General features: G+C 57.0%; 5 protein-coding genes across 5 annotated transcripts; 4 read left to right on the top strand and 1 right to left on the bottom strand.

Annotated features, from left to right (window-relative positions):
- Nucleotides 1-951: 951 nt before the first annotated feature.
- DICSQDRAFT_173167 (uncharacterized protein) lies at nt 952-1,611 on the top strand (the record flags this gene model as incomplete). The annotated part of the gene is made up of 2 exons (XM_007368965.1): nt 952-1,076; nt 1,155-1,611. The coding sequence occupies 2 exons, from the start codon at nt 952-954 to the stop codon at nt 1,609-1,611; spliced, it is 582 nt and encodes a 193-aa protein (XP_007369027.1).
- Nucleotides 1,612-6,997: 5,386 nt separating this feature from the next.
- Nucleotides 6,998-8,753, top strand: DICSQDRAFT_91019 (PLC-like phosphodiesterase; the record flags this gene model as incomplete). Its single annotated transcript, XM_007368964.1, has 8 exons — nt 6,998-7,074; nt 7,227-7,294; nt 7,619-7,657; nt 7,716-7,791; nt 7,845-7,881; nt 7,940-8,143; nt 8,209-8,504; nt 8,572-8,753. The coding sequence occupies 8 exons, from the start codon at nt 6,998-7,000 to the stop codon at nt 8,696-8,698; spliced, it is 924 nt and encodes a 307-aa protein (XP_007369026.1). The 3' UTR covers nt 8,699-8,753.
- Nucleotides 8,754-10,028: 1,275 nt separating this feature from the next.
- Nucleotides 10,029-10,844, top strand: DICSQDRAFT_156897 (uncharacterized protein; the record flags this gene model as incomplete). The annotated part of the gene is made up of 1 exon (XM_007368963.1): nt 10,029-10,844. A coding segment is annotated over exon 1 (366 nt), but the record flags the coding sequence as incomplete, so codon positions are not given.
- Nucleotides 10,845-10,850: 6 nt separating this feature from the next.
- DICSQDRAFT_182693 (uncharacterized protein) lies at nt 10,851-13,208 on the top strand. Its single transcript, XM_007368962.1, has 12 exons — nt 10,851-11,009; nt 11,067-11,099; nt 11,156-11,190; nt 11,252-11,290; nt 11,349-11,377; nt 11,471-11,484; nt 11,549-11,579; nt 11,692-11,753; nt 11,811-11,942; nt 12,006-12,231; nt 12,291-12,339; nt 12,413-13,208. Exons 1-12 carry the CDS (start codon nt 10,913-10,915, stop codon nt 13,040-13,042), a joined length of 1,377 nt encoding a protein of 458 aa, XP_007369024.1. The 5' UTR covers nt 10,851-10,912; the 3' UTR covers nt 13,043-13,208.
- Nucleotides 13,209-17,144: 3,936 nt separating this feature from the next.
- Nucleotides 17,145-17,426, bottom strand: DICSQDRAFT_67430 (uncharacterized protein; the record flags this gene model as incomplete). The annotated part of the gene is made up of 1 exon (XM_007368961.1): nt 17,145-17,426. A coding segment is annotated over one exon (282 nt), but the record flags the coding sequence as incomplete, so codon positions are not given.
- Nucleotides 17,427-17,906: the final 480 nt, after the last annotated feature.

The raw sequence follows: 17,906 nt of genomic DNA, 5'->3' as shown, positions 1-17,906 counted from the left end.
ATTTGGGACTCTCTGCTCGTGTACTATAGCTATGCTTCCGGACTCTTCTGGTACTGTCTAGGACAATCCGTACTACTCCAGAACGGTCTAGACAGGTCTATGCCTTACTCATCTCTTACTCATCCTATGGTGCGATACGTCGCAATTCTTTCACCATCGTATTATTCATTGCACTATGGTACATGTGACTAACCACTCTTCGATTAGTCATGGACACTTCTCTGTAGTATATAAGGACTTCAGATTGCGTCCTCCCTCTTCAGTCTTTCCTTACTGACTGAAGAGTGAGTACTTTGTTACCTTTACCTCTAACTTGTAGTTACTTACTTAACCTTTGTAGTCTTGCTTCGACTCTAGGTACAGTTCGTTGCTGCAATATAGTCTTTCCTTACTGACTGAAGATCTTGCTTCGACTCTAGTCGGATCTAATCTTTGTCTTCACAGCCCCGAGTTTATCACTGCGGTAGCAACTCTGCTGGCCTTCGTCTCATCTTCCATTCTTCTCTTCACTGTGCCTTCTCTTCGCTGCGGTACCGATCCTTGTAGCCTTCGTCTGACCTGTATACCGAACAACTTGCACCGTTTTGAGTCGTCGCGAGTAACTTAGATGCAAGCCGTGCGCGTTCTTGCTGGATTGTGCAAAGATGGCCCGCCATATTTGGAAGATGTGCCCACACCTGTACAAGAATTTCTCAATGCGACGGAGGACCGTCTAGAATCTTTGTCTTCCTGCCATTCAAATGTGTCCGTGCATCTCTCGCCCACTTTTCCTGATATCACTCATCGTTATACAGTGTCCTGTCTGACCCAGTCACCCCAATATCCCTCTTGGATGCATTCGGCATATTTCCTAGTTGTTCTCCAAGCCCAGATGCCCCGCGCAAAGAACGCCTCGCTTACAGCCTCCTGCGGCTGTCAGCCAATGCAGCCCGTGAGGCATATCGTCTGGATATGGGTGACGACAAGGCGGAGCTGCTAGACGATGATTCTGTGGGACAAATTTTCTATCAGGTGTGGGATCGATACATGGATTTCTGCGACATGTTGTGGGACGCGCGTGCAGACAAGGACGACGAGTAAGCCCCTTCCTCCTACTCATCTCGTGTGCACTCACAAAGTACACCCTGCTTGTGACGCATATGTCTGCCGTTCAGCCCTATTGTTCAAGAAACGACTGTAGTCTCCCGTGCTGTGAGCTATCTCCCTGTTGAATCCATCACCGCCGAAGCCCTTGTGCAACCTCCTGCTGCCCCTCTCCTTGGACGGCCCGAGGACCCTGTCTGGCCGAAGCCCATGCCTCCTCCTCCACCTCTCTCTCTCTCGCGTTCTGTTGTGTCGAATTCTGAGGGGACCCATCAGCGCAGGTCCAAGACTTCGCGCGGAGCTCGCAAGACACCCTATCCTCCTGGACCCTTGACGCCATTTCGTTCATCTGGTTGGGCTCAGACTGTCGCAGGCTCAACGGCACCCTCCTCATCTGCTTCATCCGCCAGATCTGTGAGCGACAACCCTCCGGACACCTCTCGCCATTCCGCGGGCTCCTCACGTTCGCCATGGGACGACTTTGCGACGTCTTCGTCGGGTTTCTCTGCCGCGCGCTCTCGCTCGTGAATCTCTCTCCAAATGTGGGCCAGAACAACAGTACTCTCAGGACTACTTGAAGCACACCTGGTCGGCTGCGGCTTTTCTTTGCACTAGTCGGGACACTCATGTTCGTTTTGCCGGAGTCGCACTCAATGTAGTGGTATGCAATGAATGTATATTAGTTCTCATCGTCAGAATCATCTTCCCGTGCAGCATTTTCCTCCCGCCCGATCCACGAACAATCAAACCCTAGTCGCTGCACTACAAAAAAACGACCTGAGTACAACTCAGCGGCGTGCAGGTCTTCGGCCTCCTCACGTCTCGGAGGCAACGGGACCATTGCAACCACCGAGGCAATGCGCTTCACGTCAATCACCACCCGAGATGCATCTCCTTGATACCTACATGCCTTTAGGGCCCCATATGTGTCACGCAGGATGGCTGGGTCGGGTGGGGTGAACATGGAGACCATCGCCAAGGTCATATCGACATCGTCCGTGCCCCCGTCCTCGCGCATCTTCTTGAGCCTAAAAAAATATTGAACCTCTGCAAAGGAACCGTCTGTGAGCTGCCCAATGATCGGTGTGAGCTAAACCCGAATGTGCAACAAATGAGACATGGTACCTTCACCATGCGCGATCGATGAACGGGGCGCCCCCGTCGCTCGCCCTCGCATTCTTTCCAGGCGGTGCGCGCGATTTGCCCATTAGGTAGCATCAATCGACCCCAATAGATGAGACGGGGGATCCAATGCTCGGGAGTCCTGACACCCTGCATCGTGAGGAAAGTGATAAGGGCGCCCGAGTCATCCGCGGGCACTGCCCGGGGGTTGCGCATCGTTGGATGGAGCAGCGCAAATCGGTCGCCGAGATCGATGGCACCCTGTGGGAGCTGGGAGACCTCTTCCAAGGTGTCGGGAAACATCGCGATGAGAGCGCTGATCTGCGCACGTCGGAGGCCTCGCTGCGAAAGATTTGCGTACGGCTTTGAATGGGATCCAATTTCGGCAGTCAGATTTCCTATAGCGTTCTCGAGAGGCCATTGCGAGTGCAACCAAGCTGGCCCAACACGCGCGTTCTCGGGCATCAGATGGACAAGGCCGTGTAGCGCCTGCCTGCAGAAGTGAAGCCGATCGACCCGGCGACTGTAAAACATCTCCTCGAACTCTTCCACATACTCGACCAATAAGGTATGAGCAGGCTGCCGGAGCGGCACTGGGGTTTCGAGCAGGAGTGCCAGCTGGGCGCCAGCCACAAGCTTGCAGAGGTGCGCGTGATACTTGGGTTTCTGCACAGACCAGAGAAGACCGGGGAGATAGCCATAGACATAGTACATGTACTCCCAGGCTTTGTAACCACTAGAGATCTTCTCAGCAGGATTCCGCGGAGGACGATCAAAGGACCCAGGGAGATAGAGAGATGCATCCGCTACCAGCTTGCCGTGAGCCCGCCAGGTCTCGTCGTCTGACAAACACGCCCAGTCCCAGTCCGCAAGAGAGTCAGTGTCAGAACGTTTCAGGTTGCCGCGCAGAAGACCCAGAACAAGATCAGTAACATTCAGCGTCAGAAGATGCATTATGTCGGCAGGAAAGCTCCCAGGAAAACCACAGTTAACCGGAAGTCCCATAAAGAGCGAAGGTTTTGCTATGCCAGTCTCGAGTCGTTTGGCGGCGTACTGTTTCTGATTTTGACATTGTAGAACTTCGCCGAGCTGCCGCCAGTACCGCTCAGAGCTCGTTTCGTGCACAGGGGGTGGGTTTCGGAGAACGTAGTCAGCGTGGTTGCTCCCCCGGATACTCTCGTACTCCGGATCTGCCGGTTTGAGCATGGCCGGGTAGTAATGGCCGCCTCCCCCAGGCTTGCGGCGCCCCTTAAGGGGACAGAACAACCGGCAACCATGCGCCCCCGAGTGGCCTACGAGCCCGTTGATATAAGCCATTGCTGGAGTGTCGCCAGTTGCAAAGAGTATGATCGGTCGCGACTCGACAATCGTCTGCCGATCCGAGTCCCATATTTTGAGGGGGGTATTCTGGAGTGCAGCGACGTGGTATAGCCCAGGGAACAGGAATGAGTCGACATTCTTGGGCTTGTTGGGCCCCGGAATGAAAGCGCCTGGAAGGACGTAGCGCTTCTTGTAGCGCATGTCGGGCGCCAAGTCGAAGAGGACCCAGATGTAAATCCAGCAGTCGGACTGCTTCGACTCGTACAGCTGCGCGCCGTCAAGGAAGAACATGAGCACGAGGTCGTTCTCTCGGATGGTGCCCGACTCGACCAGTTTCAGGTACTCCTCTGCAAAGAAAACGTCTTCGGCGACCTCCACCATCTTCTGAGTGTTTGCCATGCGCAACAGTTCCTCCATGACATTCTCGCGGTATCGCATTCGTTTGGCGCAATGTCGCGACCGGTAGAGCGCTTGAACCTGCGGGCCCAGCGGAAGCGTCTGGTAAGTTCGGCGCGCCACACGTTTGGTGCCACGCGTCTCGTACCGCGCGGCACCACAGTCCGCGTATGGGCACCGATCGAGGCCTGCGAATGGACCCGTGTACGCGAGACAGGTCTCTGGGCACATGTCAGTGACAATCGGTACGACCCCGCTGAGCTCTTCAACCAGTTTTTGCATCGCCTCGTAGCTAGGCAGGGTGAGACCTTCATTATACTCCATTATGTTCGCCCGACAGTCCCGATAGATTTTTTCTGAGTGGCCGGTCGAGATGAATTGTTTGAGCGCGAGTCGTAGCGCGCGGTTTTCAGGTGCCTGGAGGTCCGGCAGGTCTCCGTCACGCTCCGGATTACGCATCCGCTCGATGACCTTCGGATCCAGTCCCGATTCTTCGAGCGACGCGTTTTTGAGAGCCTTCACGAAAGCCATTGATTGTTTCAGCTCCTCGAGAGAAGGCGCGGGGAGTGTGCCCGTCTCATCGTGGATACCAAACTCCGGCTCTTCTTCCGGCACCTCTTCAACAGTCGCAGGAGGTCGTAGGGAGGACTCACGGCGGTCGGCGTCGCGCATTGGAACATCCGCTTGTTCTAGCTCAGCATCCTGGAAAGGGAAAGGATCTGGATCCTGTATAGGGATGCGCGGGGAAAGTCAGCACGTTGATCACCCTACGTCTGCCGCTCGGCGCGCGGAGAACATGCAAGGGCAGCAAACAGGCGAGAGGTCTGCACGTTTCGAAGGCGAGCTTGTTGGTTAGTCTCGCTTAGCCATCAATGGCCTCTGAACACGTCCTGCGTCCTGCGTCCTCAAGCATTGAGCGGCCCTGATGACGCTACACCGAGAGATCTCCGGCGATCATCGAGGCGCTCATGGTCTCCACTGGTACGCCGTTCCGCAAGACAAGTGCATATATGCGCGTGAGGGAGCCCCTCATGAATAGGTGCGTCGTATCGCGCCCGATCGACGTACGCTGGGTTCCCGGCTAGAGGCAAAACTTACCTCGCCACTCTCTTGCGGATCTTCGTCGGTAGGTCCTTGAGCCAGACCGGTGTCACCAGCTGAGGAAGACGAGCCCGCGTCCATGGGCTGGTGCGCCTGGTTACCAATGGAGGAAGACGAGCCTGCGTCCATAGGCTGTTGCGCCGGCACCTAAAATTACTGAGTATACTGACTTCTGCGTCAACAAGCCTCAAAAAGTGTACCGTTGTCTGCGTTCTGCGCCGCTTGCCAGTCGTGCGACCGGCCTGTGCCAAATCGGGGACTGTTGATGGCAAACCCGCTGACCCACCGGCCAGAAGGGCTTGTTGAAAAGCCTGTTGCAGATCTTCGTCCCGGTAAGGGGCATGGCTGAAATGGGTGGACCGCGAAACTTTGCGTTTTTGCCCCCCGCAGTACCTGACGCAATTGCAATAGAACTTTTTGGGAGACGCCATTTCGACACGATGGGTTCGTAAGCAAACTCTTTGTGTGGAGGGCGAGAGAATGGTCGCCAGGTGTCCTAATAGGAGTGAGCGTCCAGAGCAGGCGGATGTGCTACACGGAGAGAGGTCGCGGCGCGCAATCTGCCAAAGACAAACACAAGTTAATGCATAATGCATTGGGGAGCCCAAGCTTGTAAATTACAAGCAGACGTCATGTCCTTAGAGACATGCACGTCCGATCTCGCGACCACAGAGCTAATACAAACATCAGATGGGCGCTAAATACGACCCATTCGACCTAAATCGACATAGCACGAGTATGTACAGCCGGATGCGATCTCACACGCCCCAAATCGACCTCATTCAGGCACGTTCTCACTGGGCCTAAACCCTAACCAGCCTCATCGAAGGTAAACAACTTTTGAGCGACAAAATGTCTTGACCTGCTACGTAGCGTATCATGACGAAGCCCAACGTTCTGGGTTGTCCGCCCCGGTTTCCCACAGCCACTTGTCTCATAGTGCGGAAAACGCAGTAGCGTTTCATTTATTCCAAGGCAATTCCGCAGCGATTCGAGGCAGCGATTCGGTATCACTTTGAAGTTGGCGTTCTCTCACCGTGCCAAACAGCGCTGCTGAACATTGCTCACAGAACGCGAAGGGCTCTACCGGGACGTGAAAATCTTAGCGGAGCTGCCTGAGGAGCACACAAGCCAGTCGAAACGACCTCCGCACGAAGGCGAGGTTCTGCCTCATTGCAAGCAAACCTCCACATCATGATTCTACATGACACGCATGGAGAGCGAGAAGTGGCAGGAAGACAGTATGCTCCCGACACTTGTCGTGTTTCCCCCTAATGCCAGGAGATCAGAGAATCCCTTCCACCGCGTATGTCCCTGGATTACTTATCTTCCAAGATACGTTGATGTACTGTTACAGAACAGCTTTCGTGCGGCCATTTCTTTCCGCGCTCCATCTCTTCCTGATACTGTATTGATCATCGCAAGAGAATAGCTAGAGACTGAGGCACCACCGGTGTCCGCTTGCCGATGGCAACTTCAGCCTCACTGCGTCCAAACCACCTCCTGTTGTTCGTGGATTGCAAGCTCCGCAACCGAGGGAAGTTGACATTTCCTTCTTGAACGGCCTTTCGTCATTGACTTCATTGCAGATGCGGTCCAAAACCCTCCCCACGTCCAGTGTATGATGCGACGTACAACGCTTGGCCATATCACATGGCCACGTGTTTACCGAGCGACGCTCATCAGATCGCCTCTCGCCATCCGCCAACAAGTCGTCCGCCTGCGTCGATCCGCTGAGAAGCTGTGCACGCGCATCACCGTAAAGCTCGTGAGCTTGGCTTGACGCGATGTGCAGACCAGCATGGCAATCAGATGCCATGGCATCGAAGCGTCAGCCCACATGCGTCGTTCCCTCAGGTACACAGTGACCTTCGGTGCTTCTCGTCCTGACCTCAGCCCTTTTTAAACCCGGTCCCGAAGCCACGCCTGCTTTCCTTACGCACGTCCCTCCCGCCGTACGCTCACCTATCACGACATGCGAGCAGCGTCAATCTTCCTGAGCGTAGCCGCCGCTATCGCTTCAGTTAAGGGAGCCATAGTCCCCCAGAGAAGGTGCGCACCATGTTACGGTTCTCACGTCCATTTACCCGGACCGCGCCCCGACGTCGTACCGGTAGCCTTGCTCACCGTTGCGAGCGCAACGGGACCCGGCCCAACGACTGTGTACTTGCATTCTACGCGGTTGCTGACCTGTTTTGCGGCAGAGCGGACGTCTGCAACGGTCATGCAGAACTTTGCAATCGAAGCTATGGCAACGTGACGTTCCTTGGAGGTGAGTGACAACATGCAATAGGCGTTCTCAATTCTAGAGGCCACTATCCAAAAGAAAGCTCTGTGGCGAAGCTGAGACTTCTGCTGCACGAAGTCCCTCGACGTTGGTGATCATCGACATGAATGGCTCTCGTCTTCGACGTGCTCGAAAGTCAAACTGTTCGCTATCTTGGTGAGAGCGGTAGACCCGTAGGGAACACGAGACCCGACGTCGCTCGCATGCTAAATGCGGGACTCTCGACCCGTCCAGTGGCGGGTGACTTTGAGAATCGGGCCCCCTTTTGCATCGTACTTGTCTTCGAGCAGAGCTGATATCTCCATCCAGCACACGATTCGTTCGCGTTCAGCGACGATCCCCTGGCTCGTGAGTGGCTGGCGTCAGTCGGTTCTTCGGATCGTCAGTTGACGGTGTTGGCATGCAGTTTCTGCCGACCAGCGGGTTGACATCCCTACCCAGCTGGGCCTTGGCGTTCGCCTGCTTCAAGCGCAAGCGCATGTGTTCGTACTCTTACAACACTTCAGGAGCATTCCTATTGAACGATCCGTTACAGCAACGACGGCGTCCTCCACTTCTGCCACACGAGCTGCGTGAGTCTACATTTCGACTCGCCGTTGTCTTCTCCGCCCAGCGAACATAATATCCCAGCTGCTGTTCGATGGCGGATCTGTTGAGGACTACCTCACAAAGGTTCACGACTTCCTGACGGCGAACCCTAACGAGGTCCTCACCTTCATCTTCACGAACCCCGAGAACGCGAGCCTCACCGAGCTCTGGGACCCACCGTTCCAAGCGTCGGGGATCGCAGACCTGGCCTACGTCCCTCCCAGCATCCCCGTCAAGCAGAGCGACGTACGTATCCCGCCTCTAACTGAGCCAGCATAATAACCATATTGAGTTCCCTCGCACCTCTTCAGTGGCCGACGCTCGGCGAACTCATCGACAGCGGCAAGCGCGTCATCGTCTTCCTCGACAAGGGCGCGGACACGGACCGCTCCGTGCCGTACATCCTCCCCGAGTTCCCCATGGTCTGGGAGACGCCGTTCTCGGTCACTAACGCGTCGTTCCCGTGCAGCGTCGACCGCATCAGCGGCCCGCTCGCGACCGAGGACCACCTGTACATGATCAACCACTCGCTTAACAAGAACCTGTTCGACACGGGCATCATCATCTCGGACCCCCTCGACGCGTCCAAGACGAACAGCGTCAGCTCGTGCGTGCCGTCTTCTTTTTTGTTCCTGTTCTTGTGGTGGATGCTGATACGGCTCTCGACGGTGCAGGATCTTGGCCAACGCTGCCGGCTGCCAGGGCTTCGCTGCGGGCCGCGCGCCTAATTTCGTCCTGCTCGACTGGGTGAACACCGGGCATGGCCTCGACGCGGTCAACCAGCTCAACGGGCTGGCGTGAGTACCCATCATATCGCTATACCCCTCCCCACCCTATTCCCCCACCTCTTTATTGCCCACACCATCGTACTTGTTGTCACCTTTACAAGGGATGGCGGTTTCCGTAGAGACTTTCGTCTCGTCCTTGTGCTTTACACGCTAAGGCGTACCGGACATCGACATCGCGTCCGAGGCCGAATTCTAGCCTCAAATTTCAATGTTACGACCACAGGAAATGGATTGGATGTACTATTGAAGACAATCATGATTCGGCTTGGAGATTCTTTTCAACCGGCTTCCCCCGCGACCTGTCTGCAGCGCCTCCACAGTGCCGATACCTGAGTGGCAGACGGGTGCTTGCGGCATAACTTTCTTCGAAACAGCCCCAACACGCCATGGCTATGTCAATGGACCGTCGAAACCGACTAAACTACGACCTCGCTTCGACGAAGCGGTACAACTTCTGCTTGATGGTCTATATAATACATGCGAAAACGCCTTCTTCGCTGTGTCTGTACGATAGGTCAGGCAGACCTACCGAGTTTAGGCATGCACTATGTGAGCCCGATCGGGGAGGATCCAGATGCATGATACAGCCTATTTAAGCTACAGCTTCCCAGAGAGTGAAGGTTACTCGGGATCTGGATATGTAATGGCGACTCCAACGTATCCCAAAACTGGAGGGAGTGTGTTGCCATCGAGGCCATATTAGGAGGAGAAAGGAAATTCCTGCCTCCATGGTATTCTGTCGCGGCGCGGCATCGTGATGGACTCCTACTCGCGTAGTGGCATAAGTAGGGTCTCAAGGGCAAGGACTCGTTCATGGCTCGTCTTTGTCCTGTTCGACTGTACATGGTTCACTATCCCCGTGCTCAAGCTTGCTGACGCTTGCTCCCTGGCAAGGCTGCCGTAAAATGCAAGTTTTGAGCGCATATATACAAATTCACCGAGGTTTTTCTTCTATCTGTGTTTGAAACATTGCAAGCCCGCGGTCTTTCCGCCATCTGCTTCTTCATAGCGCTCCTGAACAACTACTAGGTGACGTCGATAATCGTACGGCTCGTGGCTCGCTATGTTCAGGATCACTGCGTCGTCGGTATGTACTTCAAGCTCGAGTGCATGTTGGTGGGATGCCAGTGTGCTTCTCCCCGCTTGCGGAATATCCCGGCGCTCCTCGACATCTGATCTTTTGGGCTCCGCAACGCCACAGATGCCTTTCTTGCCGCTCCCCCTTTGTCTTAGCCGCCCGTCGATTCTGCTGTCTCGTGCGTCGTACATTCGACGACAGACTCCATAGTAGTGGCGTTTCCGTGAGCCCGCCTCCCGGCTTGTTGCAAACAGAGACCCGGGTCCTATGGCCCAATCCTTGATGTGCAGCGTTTCTTTGACATCTCCACATGCACTCGAGTGCGGACAACATGTCTGAAGCATGTGCAACACGTCCGCGGCGTGCGTCCTCTCGTCCTGGTTATGTCCGACCGCACTACCGTCCTCGCTATACCTGACAGGATCCGCCTGGCTGGGGGCATGGCAGTTTCGTAACGCCGCATGGGGCCGTCCCACGTCACTTCCCCGCCGCCTACTTATGCCTGAGCTTACGACAAGCATCATTCCCTGCTAGCACTCTAGAGTCATGACGCAAAAGATGTCCTGGCCAGCCACAGCGTCGGCACCATCGTGGAAACGCCGAGCTGACGTGAACGAGGCCTTTGTCGCTGGGAACCCACCGCCCCCTGCGTGACCTCCTGTCGCTGTCTACGCCCTCGCAATCGGCCGCAAACTCTAACTGCGTTCTCAAGGTGATGGCCCTATTGCCGCGCTGCACTCCGGCACGTTCTTCCAGCACTTCCAGATGGCTAACCCAGGCAACGACGCTGCGCCATGTAAAGCGGGGAGCTGGCGACGGCGCCATGAAAACGCGGATACACGTACAAGGTCGCGAGCCCTGTCGCGTCGACGCACCCTATTCCGCACACCCTCCTGCCTCTCCCCCCCTCCGACTTCGGCATGGAACGACGCGTTTACGGCAGCAAACGTCGCACATATTGAATTCTGTAGTGGAGAAGAGGCCTCCCTGCCCCCGGTGCTTCTCGGCTTCCCTTCTGTGTCGTCCCCTTAATAGGCCGGCTTGCGCGTGCTACCCGCCTCCCCGCAGTCCCACTTGCTTTGTCCCCCTTCGCCTTCCTGGCTCAGTCGCTCCCTCCCTGTGTTTCCGAACTTATACTGGTGTGCGACCATGGCCGATCAGCCCAGCCAGCTCGCAGAAGCCCTCCATGAGCTCCATGAGCTTGTTACGTCCGTGCGAAATGTCCGTGCAACACAGTTGGTGTCATGTGAGTGCTCTAAGTATACAGCCAATCCCTTCCCATACACTGACGTCTAGTTCCCAGTCGTAACCGCGACGATCGTCATTTATGATTATAGTACGCACTGCTAACTGTACAGAGGCGAACGATGCGCTAACGCCGTGTACCCACAGTCGTATGTATGGAGCGGGAGATAGAGCTGATATGGGTGAGTGCACATATGCTCCTGTCCAAGTGGGGCGTAGAGTGTTGCTGAGACCGCATCGCAGAAGAAGCGGTGGTCGGTGATCAAACTGGCCTTTTTGTGGGTACGGCCCGTCTGCCCCCATCCCCGCTCAAGCACCCATATCATTTTCTTGATGGCAGCATCGATATTTTGGGGTGGCATGCGTCCTGTGAGTTCGTTCATTGGTCGAGGCTTCCCAGCCGCACATTAGAGCGAACATTCGTCCTGACTGCGCCGCGATACCCCTGTGGACCTCTGATAGCTTCCAAGTTTACGGTCAGACTTTTCGCATTCTGACGTGCGAGCGGTGGCGCTGAATGGACGGACGCCGGCACTCTAGCATTCAACTCGCCCATTATCAACGACGAAGTGAGTGCCTCTTGGATTTGCAAGCCCGTAATGTGCTCTGACTCTGAATTAGTTGTAAGTGAAGAGAACATCCGCCATGTTCGCTAGCTCGCTCAACGGTCTAGTCGCCGGTAGCTGCACGTTCTGGTTTTACTGGGAAACATGGGGATACTGCGGTATACTTTTCACCTCTGAAGGTAAGATACTCGCAACGAGCTCTGGGAACTGACGACAACCCTCGAACTCCTGGATAGCCGTGCTCCTGTTGTGGATCTACGTGGTCTACAATAAAAACAAGTGGATATTAGCCCTAACGGGCATCTGCTACATCGCAGAAATTACCAGTGTCGTGTCGATCCTGACGATATCATTCGAGCACTTTGAAGGTGTGATCAAATTCCAAGCTTGTTGCTGAATAAGGGGGATTCTAATACATGAGACTCCACTAGCCAGAGCCTTTCATGCAAACCCCAATGTCGACTTCTGTTTTCTACATGTAGAATCGCCATTCCCACTCTTGTGGGTGCCCATCCTCGCATACGACTCCCTGCTGCTCCTCTTGTTCGTGTATCGAGGATGTGCAGGGATGACGTCGACGCGTGGCTGGCGGTGGGCATATACGTACGACGGCCTGCTAGACATGATCTACAGGCACTCGCTATTGAACTTCCTCGCGTAAGGCACCTGATTCTACTGATGGATAGAAAAGCTCACACCGCACGTCACATCGGCAGCATCTTTGCTTCGTACTTGGCATGCGCACTCATATGGATGACCTCCAGCGTACGCTTCTCCTACCTTCACATTGCTGTGCATCCGCACCAAGTTCTCATCCCTTCACGCGTACCGTATACAGGATATCGGGACCTACCAAGCCCCAGTCGCGTTCGCGCTCTCGCTCAGCATCACGAACTGCACCCGCCTCCTCCTCAACATCCGGCGCGCGTACTACTCCGGCGTCGGCGACCCCATTCTCTTCAACATCCGCGACCTCCCGGCGACAGGCGCGAACACCCCCGTCGCGATCGACCTCCCGCTGCACGTGCCCGTGTCGCCCCTCGCAGAGTCCTCCGCCATCTCCGCGTTCACGTCGCTGTCCGAGACGACGCTGCGCGAGGCGACCGTCACGCCCACGAGCACCCTGTGCGCGCCGAGCGCGAGTCCCCTGGGCAGCGAGCGCGTGCCGAGCGTGAGTCCTCTAGGCAGCGGGCGCGTGGCGCTCGGACGCCAGCGCGAGGCAGCGAACGGGCGGACCCTTGCGCCGACGCCTGTGTCTCTGTCGACGGCGACGTCTGCAGAGACGCTCCGCCCGCCGGCCGCGCCGCGGCATGCGCACGAGTACCCGCGCGAGAGCACGCGGGTGGAGGTCTCGCAGGGGAACACACGGACAGTGTACGTCTCGGGGGAGGTGGACCTGGATTGGTGGCACGTCGAGCTGCGGGAGATGCGCGCGAGTCCGGATGTCTCGTTTGGACAGGCCGTCTGAGCGCTCTGCGGTGGGGACGATGACGTGGTTGCGGCTCTGCCTCTTCATCTGACTGTGGGGAGCTTACCTATGTAGGTTGTATATACTGTATATTTACTGCGTACGATTGGTCGTGGAGTTGGCCACGGGTGGCCGTGTGCTGTAGCATATCTATTCATGATGTTCGTCCACCTGCACTACGTGGCTTTCGGAAAGCTTCGCTGGGCTGGCAATGGCATGGGCATCTGGGGCACTTTCCGAGGGGGTGTCCACCTTGCCGCAAACGGTGAGGAAGGAGTCATCTGGCTGCGCCTCCCGGGTACACCCCCGGATCCGTCCATGTGTGCGCGTCGATCGTTGCAATCCAAATCAGGGGTAGGATCGCGGTCTCCATTCAAGACGCCGTTCGCTCCACTACTGCGAGAAGCGAGAGGCAATTTCCGTCGAGGCGAGGTACGCGGGTTCTACCTCTTGACTGTTCGCGGTTATCGTGTCGGGTAAAAATGTTAGTGCAAAATCGATTTGTCACCTCGTCTATCAGGCCATCGTTCTAGGGCCAGGACTCGCCTTCTAATCCGTGTCCATCTTGTGCCAGACTTGGAGACACGGTGCTCTGCATCGCCCCGCAGTGTTCTTCCTTCCGCAGCTAGTGTCCTTTGTCTCGGCAGTCCTGCTTGTAGATGGCTCAGTCCGCCGAGGGCGGCGAGCGGTCGAGTACCGCCTTCCTCGCCCAACAAACCTCGAAATCGTTCTGTGGTCAGCCCGGTTCTGTTTTCCGCCTACGCCATCGGGTGTCCTCCACAATCGGGCATCCCCGACCAAAATAGAGCTGCAAAATGGAAGGGGGCGCTCGCTAGATACACAGCACAGCTCGCGCACGCGCAACCCGAGTACGACAAACTCCGCCCCGCCCGATGCGAGCAATTGCTGCACTGGGGGGGAGGGCGCGAGCCCTCGATCGTCCGTGTGCGCCCTGCTCCTCAAAAAGCCACGCCTTCCTCTCCGATCTCGCGACTTGCGCGCCATCCCAAACCACGCCAATGAGGACGCACCCATTAAGCACCTCTACCCCCGTACCCTCCCCATCGCCGCTTCTCAGCGCGATATACACCCAGCCCACTGACGGCCCTGAGCACCTACGCGCCAAGGAAGCCTCACGTCGCGTCTCGGCCTCTCGCGGACAAAAGAGAACCGGCCACGAGACCCCTCGTATCCATCGCGCGTACGTACGAGTCACCATCTCCCCTGCGATGCTCCCAGTCGCCCGGGGCCGGCGCACACACGCCTTGTGCCCGGGATGGGGCACAATAGACAGGCGCCCGTCCGCATTGGGGGCACAATGGGCTGGGCGGAGTTGACACGGTCCACGTGGGGCACGTGAGACGCGCCTCAGAACCTGCGTGCAGTGCGTTCGCGATCGCTGATCGCGTCGTGAGCGGGGACCCCGGAAACCCATCGGCTTGCTTTGTGGCGTACGGGGAGTGCCGCATCCGTATGTGGGGCCACCACGAAGAGATACCTCGCCGCCGTCGATGGTCAGGACAGGCTTGAAGCCGGCGCACGGATTGGGGGTGAGGTCAATGTCTGTGGCAGCCACATCAGCTGCCACCCTCTTGTGTATTGTTGTCGCCGACGGGCGTAGCTACGTCCTACTAGAGTACACTATATGCTACTTGTGCGATACACGCAAAGAATTCGATGGACAGGACGATGCTACCAGGTAGCAAGGTTCACAAGCGGGGGGAATGGGCAGGGGGCGAAGAAAAGGGAGGCATAGGTTGTAGGGGCAACGAGATTAGCAGATGGAACGCGAGAATCGAGACGCGGGAGGAGGACGGGAAGACACGAAATCCGGGAAAGGGGTGGTGGGTGGGGGAGGGAGGTAGGTAGGTAGGTAGATAAGTGATGATCAGCAAGAGAAACAGAGGAGCGAGAGATAGCAATATATACGACGCGAGAACGAACAGAAGTAGTAGATGCGAGAACGAAACAGAGGTAGTCGATGACAATCAGATAGCGCTGAGCCAATAATGTAAATGCAGGGTGTCAGGGTCGTGTACGGGGGCATGACGATGTCGTGACGGATGTTGCGATATGCGTGGTGCGATAGATGTGACGAGCCTGATCATAGATAGCGAGGCGGAGATCCGGATGCGAAGAAAGCCCAGCAACGACGAGAGCAGAACATGTACAGAGGAATGAAGAGCGGCAAGAAGGCGACGGAGAGAGAAAGGGTACGAGGGAAGTGATAGAGGACTGAAGAGAGAAGAAAGCAGGTGAGCAACCGGACCTCGAGAGCGATGGTGTACAGATAGAGATTGGACCAGGAGAGCGAGGACGAATAGGAAACGTATACAGATGGAAGGAACATTCTGGTACACGAATATCCGTCAGCTCAAGTCAAACAATGAGGCATACGAAGAGCTCTGCTCACATTTCATTAGAGACGCGTATGCGACGCGACGACCGGCGCCGCGCTCGACGAGCAACGACATGGGCCTAGTCAGAGTCACTGTGGTCCGCCTTCCGAGCCATAGGGTGTCTCCCCCCGACGCGCCTCCTCCCGACGAAGGCAGCACCGACTGGGGGCACGTACCGAGCGCGCGCAGGTGCAGGCGCGGGGGCGCTCTCAACAGGAGTGGAATCAAGGTAAGGCGTGCCAGCTAGCGAGTGGCTCGGCTCCGATTGGACTGGGGTCGGGGGTACCGAGACGTTGGAGACGTTGATGGGATGGACGGGCGTAGGCATAGCGAGCTCCGGCTGTTGCATGAACATCTCGTACATTGTCGAGTCGAAGGCCTGCCCCTGGACCTGCTGCGGTTGAACAGCCGCGAAATCGGTAGGGACGGGCACGTTGGGATCAGCCACGTACTGCGGCGGAGACGCCGCACCCTGGGGCATGAACGAGTTCGCGAGGCCAGGGAATTGGTGAACGAGCGAGGGGAACTGCTGGAGGATCTGCATCCCGAGGTTGTTGTAGAAGTTCGGATCGGCAAGCGTCAACGCGTCCTGCGGGTGCGCATTGACGAACGCGGCGAAACTCTCGAGAGTAGAAGGGTCGGATACGCCTGGCTCGGGGAGGCCGGCCTCGTCCGCGCGATCCTCCACCGTGTTGTGGAACTCGGGCATGTCCAACAGGACCATAAGCTGATCTCCGGAAGGGCGTAGCGCCGCTTGCCCGTCCAAAAACGCGAGTTGCTGCGTAAATGTATCGGCATCCAGCTCGAATTCTCCGGGCGGAGAGTTCGCAGAGCCTGTGTGAGGGGCTGAGAGATCGAAGACGGCGTTGGCAGTCGCTGCGTCGACACTGAATTGGTCGTTCCCGGAAAGCGCAGAAAGGGGATCGAAGGGCGGGAGGGGGAAGGTCACGTCCGGCTGAGGAGAACACGTTAGATTCAATGTGCACAATCAATATCGCGTGCGGACTAACCTGGAGCAGTGAGGGAGTTTGAAGCGGCGTGTTCCATTCACTCTGGAAGTCGGGAAGGGGCGCGTACGACTGGTACGCCGAGTCCGGGGGGCCGGCATGCCAAGCTTCTCCCTCGGAGTAAGAAGGGGGAGACTCGCTGGGGGTCGACGACGAAGAAGAGAGTAGGTTGAACGACGTGTGCCTAGAAGGCATTGGGGAATGCACGTAGCTGGATGGATATGCAGGAGGAGGTTGTTGGTTGGGGGAAGATGAGAAGGGGGACGGGACGTTCGGCTGCCACGCGTTCGATGCGTCGCTAGAGGTTGGGGCGAGTTGTGAAGACGAAGGAAGTGAAGGGGAGGGCGAGCTGGACATGTCCTCTGTGGTGCTGCTCAAAGTGCTCGAACTCGAGGGCGACTCTGGGTTGTAGTCGATCGGGGGCGACGGGCCGCAGCCCCGCTGGGTTGGGTCAACTACGAAGCGACGGGCGGGGAGCGTCCCCCTCTTGGTCCGGATACGCCGAGGCAGAGGCGGAGGCGCCATGTTGTCGAGCCTGACGTTCGAACCGGACGGTGGAGACGGATAGGAGGGCTTACGGTAATGACCCGGTCCCGAAGCTCGTCGAGCGGCTTTCGCAGCCTTGGCTTCCTCGCGCGCCCTCTTCTTCCTTTCTCGCTCTTCTGCGCGCAACTTCTCCTTCACCTCCTTCGGAACTGGGGTGTACTTGTAGTCTGGATAACGTTTCTTGTGCTCCGCTTTTGCAATGGCGGCGCGCTTCTCGTACTCGAGCTTGATGGCGCTGTCCTCCGCCTTCCACCTCGCGGAAACCAGGCGAGAGATGTCGGACTGCCTGGAGGGCGGCTCGTGGGGCGATCGGTTCGCCTTCCATTGGTTGAGGAGGTCCGTACGGTAAAGGATCCACGCGTTTGGGGGACGGGGGATCTTCTCCTGTTGACTGTCGCGTTCGGTTTCACGATGAGTTGGTGCTCGGGGCATGATGATAGGGCAGCTCGAGAACCAGGACAGGTGGCGGTAGTAGAGTCGTTTGAGCTGATGGGAGGCGTGTCGGGCGGGGCCTGGAGGGCGGAGAAGGATGAGAGGAGGGCGGAGACGGCTACGACGGGGGTGTGGATGGGAGACGAGAGCGCGGTTTTATGCGCGTCCTCATCCTCGGACAGCGAGTTGAACTTATCTTATTTTGTCGTATGTGGAAGTGTGGGCGTACTCCCCTCCCTGTATTTGGCCTCTGTTTGTACCTCCACCCCAAGCGCCCGCTGGCAATCCGGGGTCCTGCTCTCCGCCTCGGCATCGCCCTGCCGCCCATGCGCCTCCTCGTCGCTGCCATACGCTGCAACATCCTCATTCCCTAGCACGACGCTCAAGTCTGCTGGACACGCCAGAGCAACAGCTTGCAAAGGATGTGCCCTACATACGCTCGCCGCCATCCGAGCCCACATTATTAGCTGCGCCGCGTGT

This window comes from Dichomitus squalens, assembly GCF_000275845.1.
Source record: "Dichomitus squalens LYAD-421 SS1 unplaced genomic scaffold DICSQscaffold_42, whole genome shotgun sequence".
NCBI lineage: Eukaryota > Fungi > Basidiomycota > Agaricomycetes > Polyporales > Polyporaceae > Dichomitus > Dichomitus squalens.
The sequence above is the reverse complement of the archived record's forward strand: the minus strand, read 5'-3'. Positions and strand labels throughout refer to the sequence as shown.

What these genes read in the sequence shown, in the direction of transcription:
- DICSQDRAFT_182693 (XM_007368962.1), top strand. Translation starts at nt 10,913, where the DNA reads ATGGCCGATCAGCCCAGCCAGCTCGCAGAAGCCCTCCATGAGCTCCAT. An exon ending in TATACTTTTCACCTCTGAAG is followed by an intron (nt 11,754 to 11,810) that starts GTAAGATACTCG and finishes ACTCCTGGATAG; the next exon opens with CCGTGCTCCTGTTGTGGATC. An exon ending in TCGCTATTGAACTTCCTCGC is followed by an intron (nt 12,232 to 12,290) that starts GTAAGGCACCTG and finishes TCACATCGGCAG; the next exon opens with CATCTTTGCTTCGTACTTGG.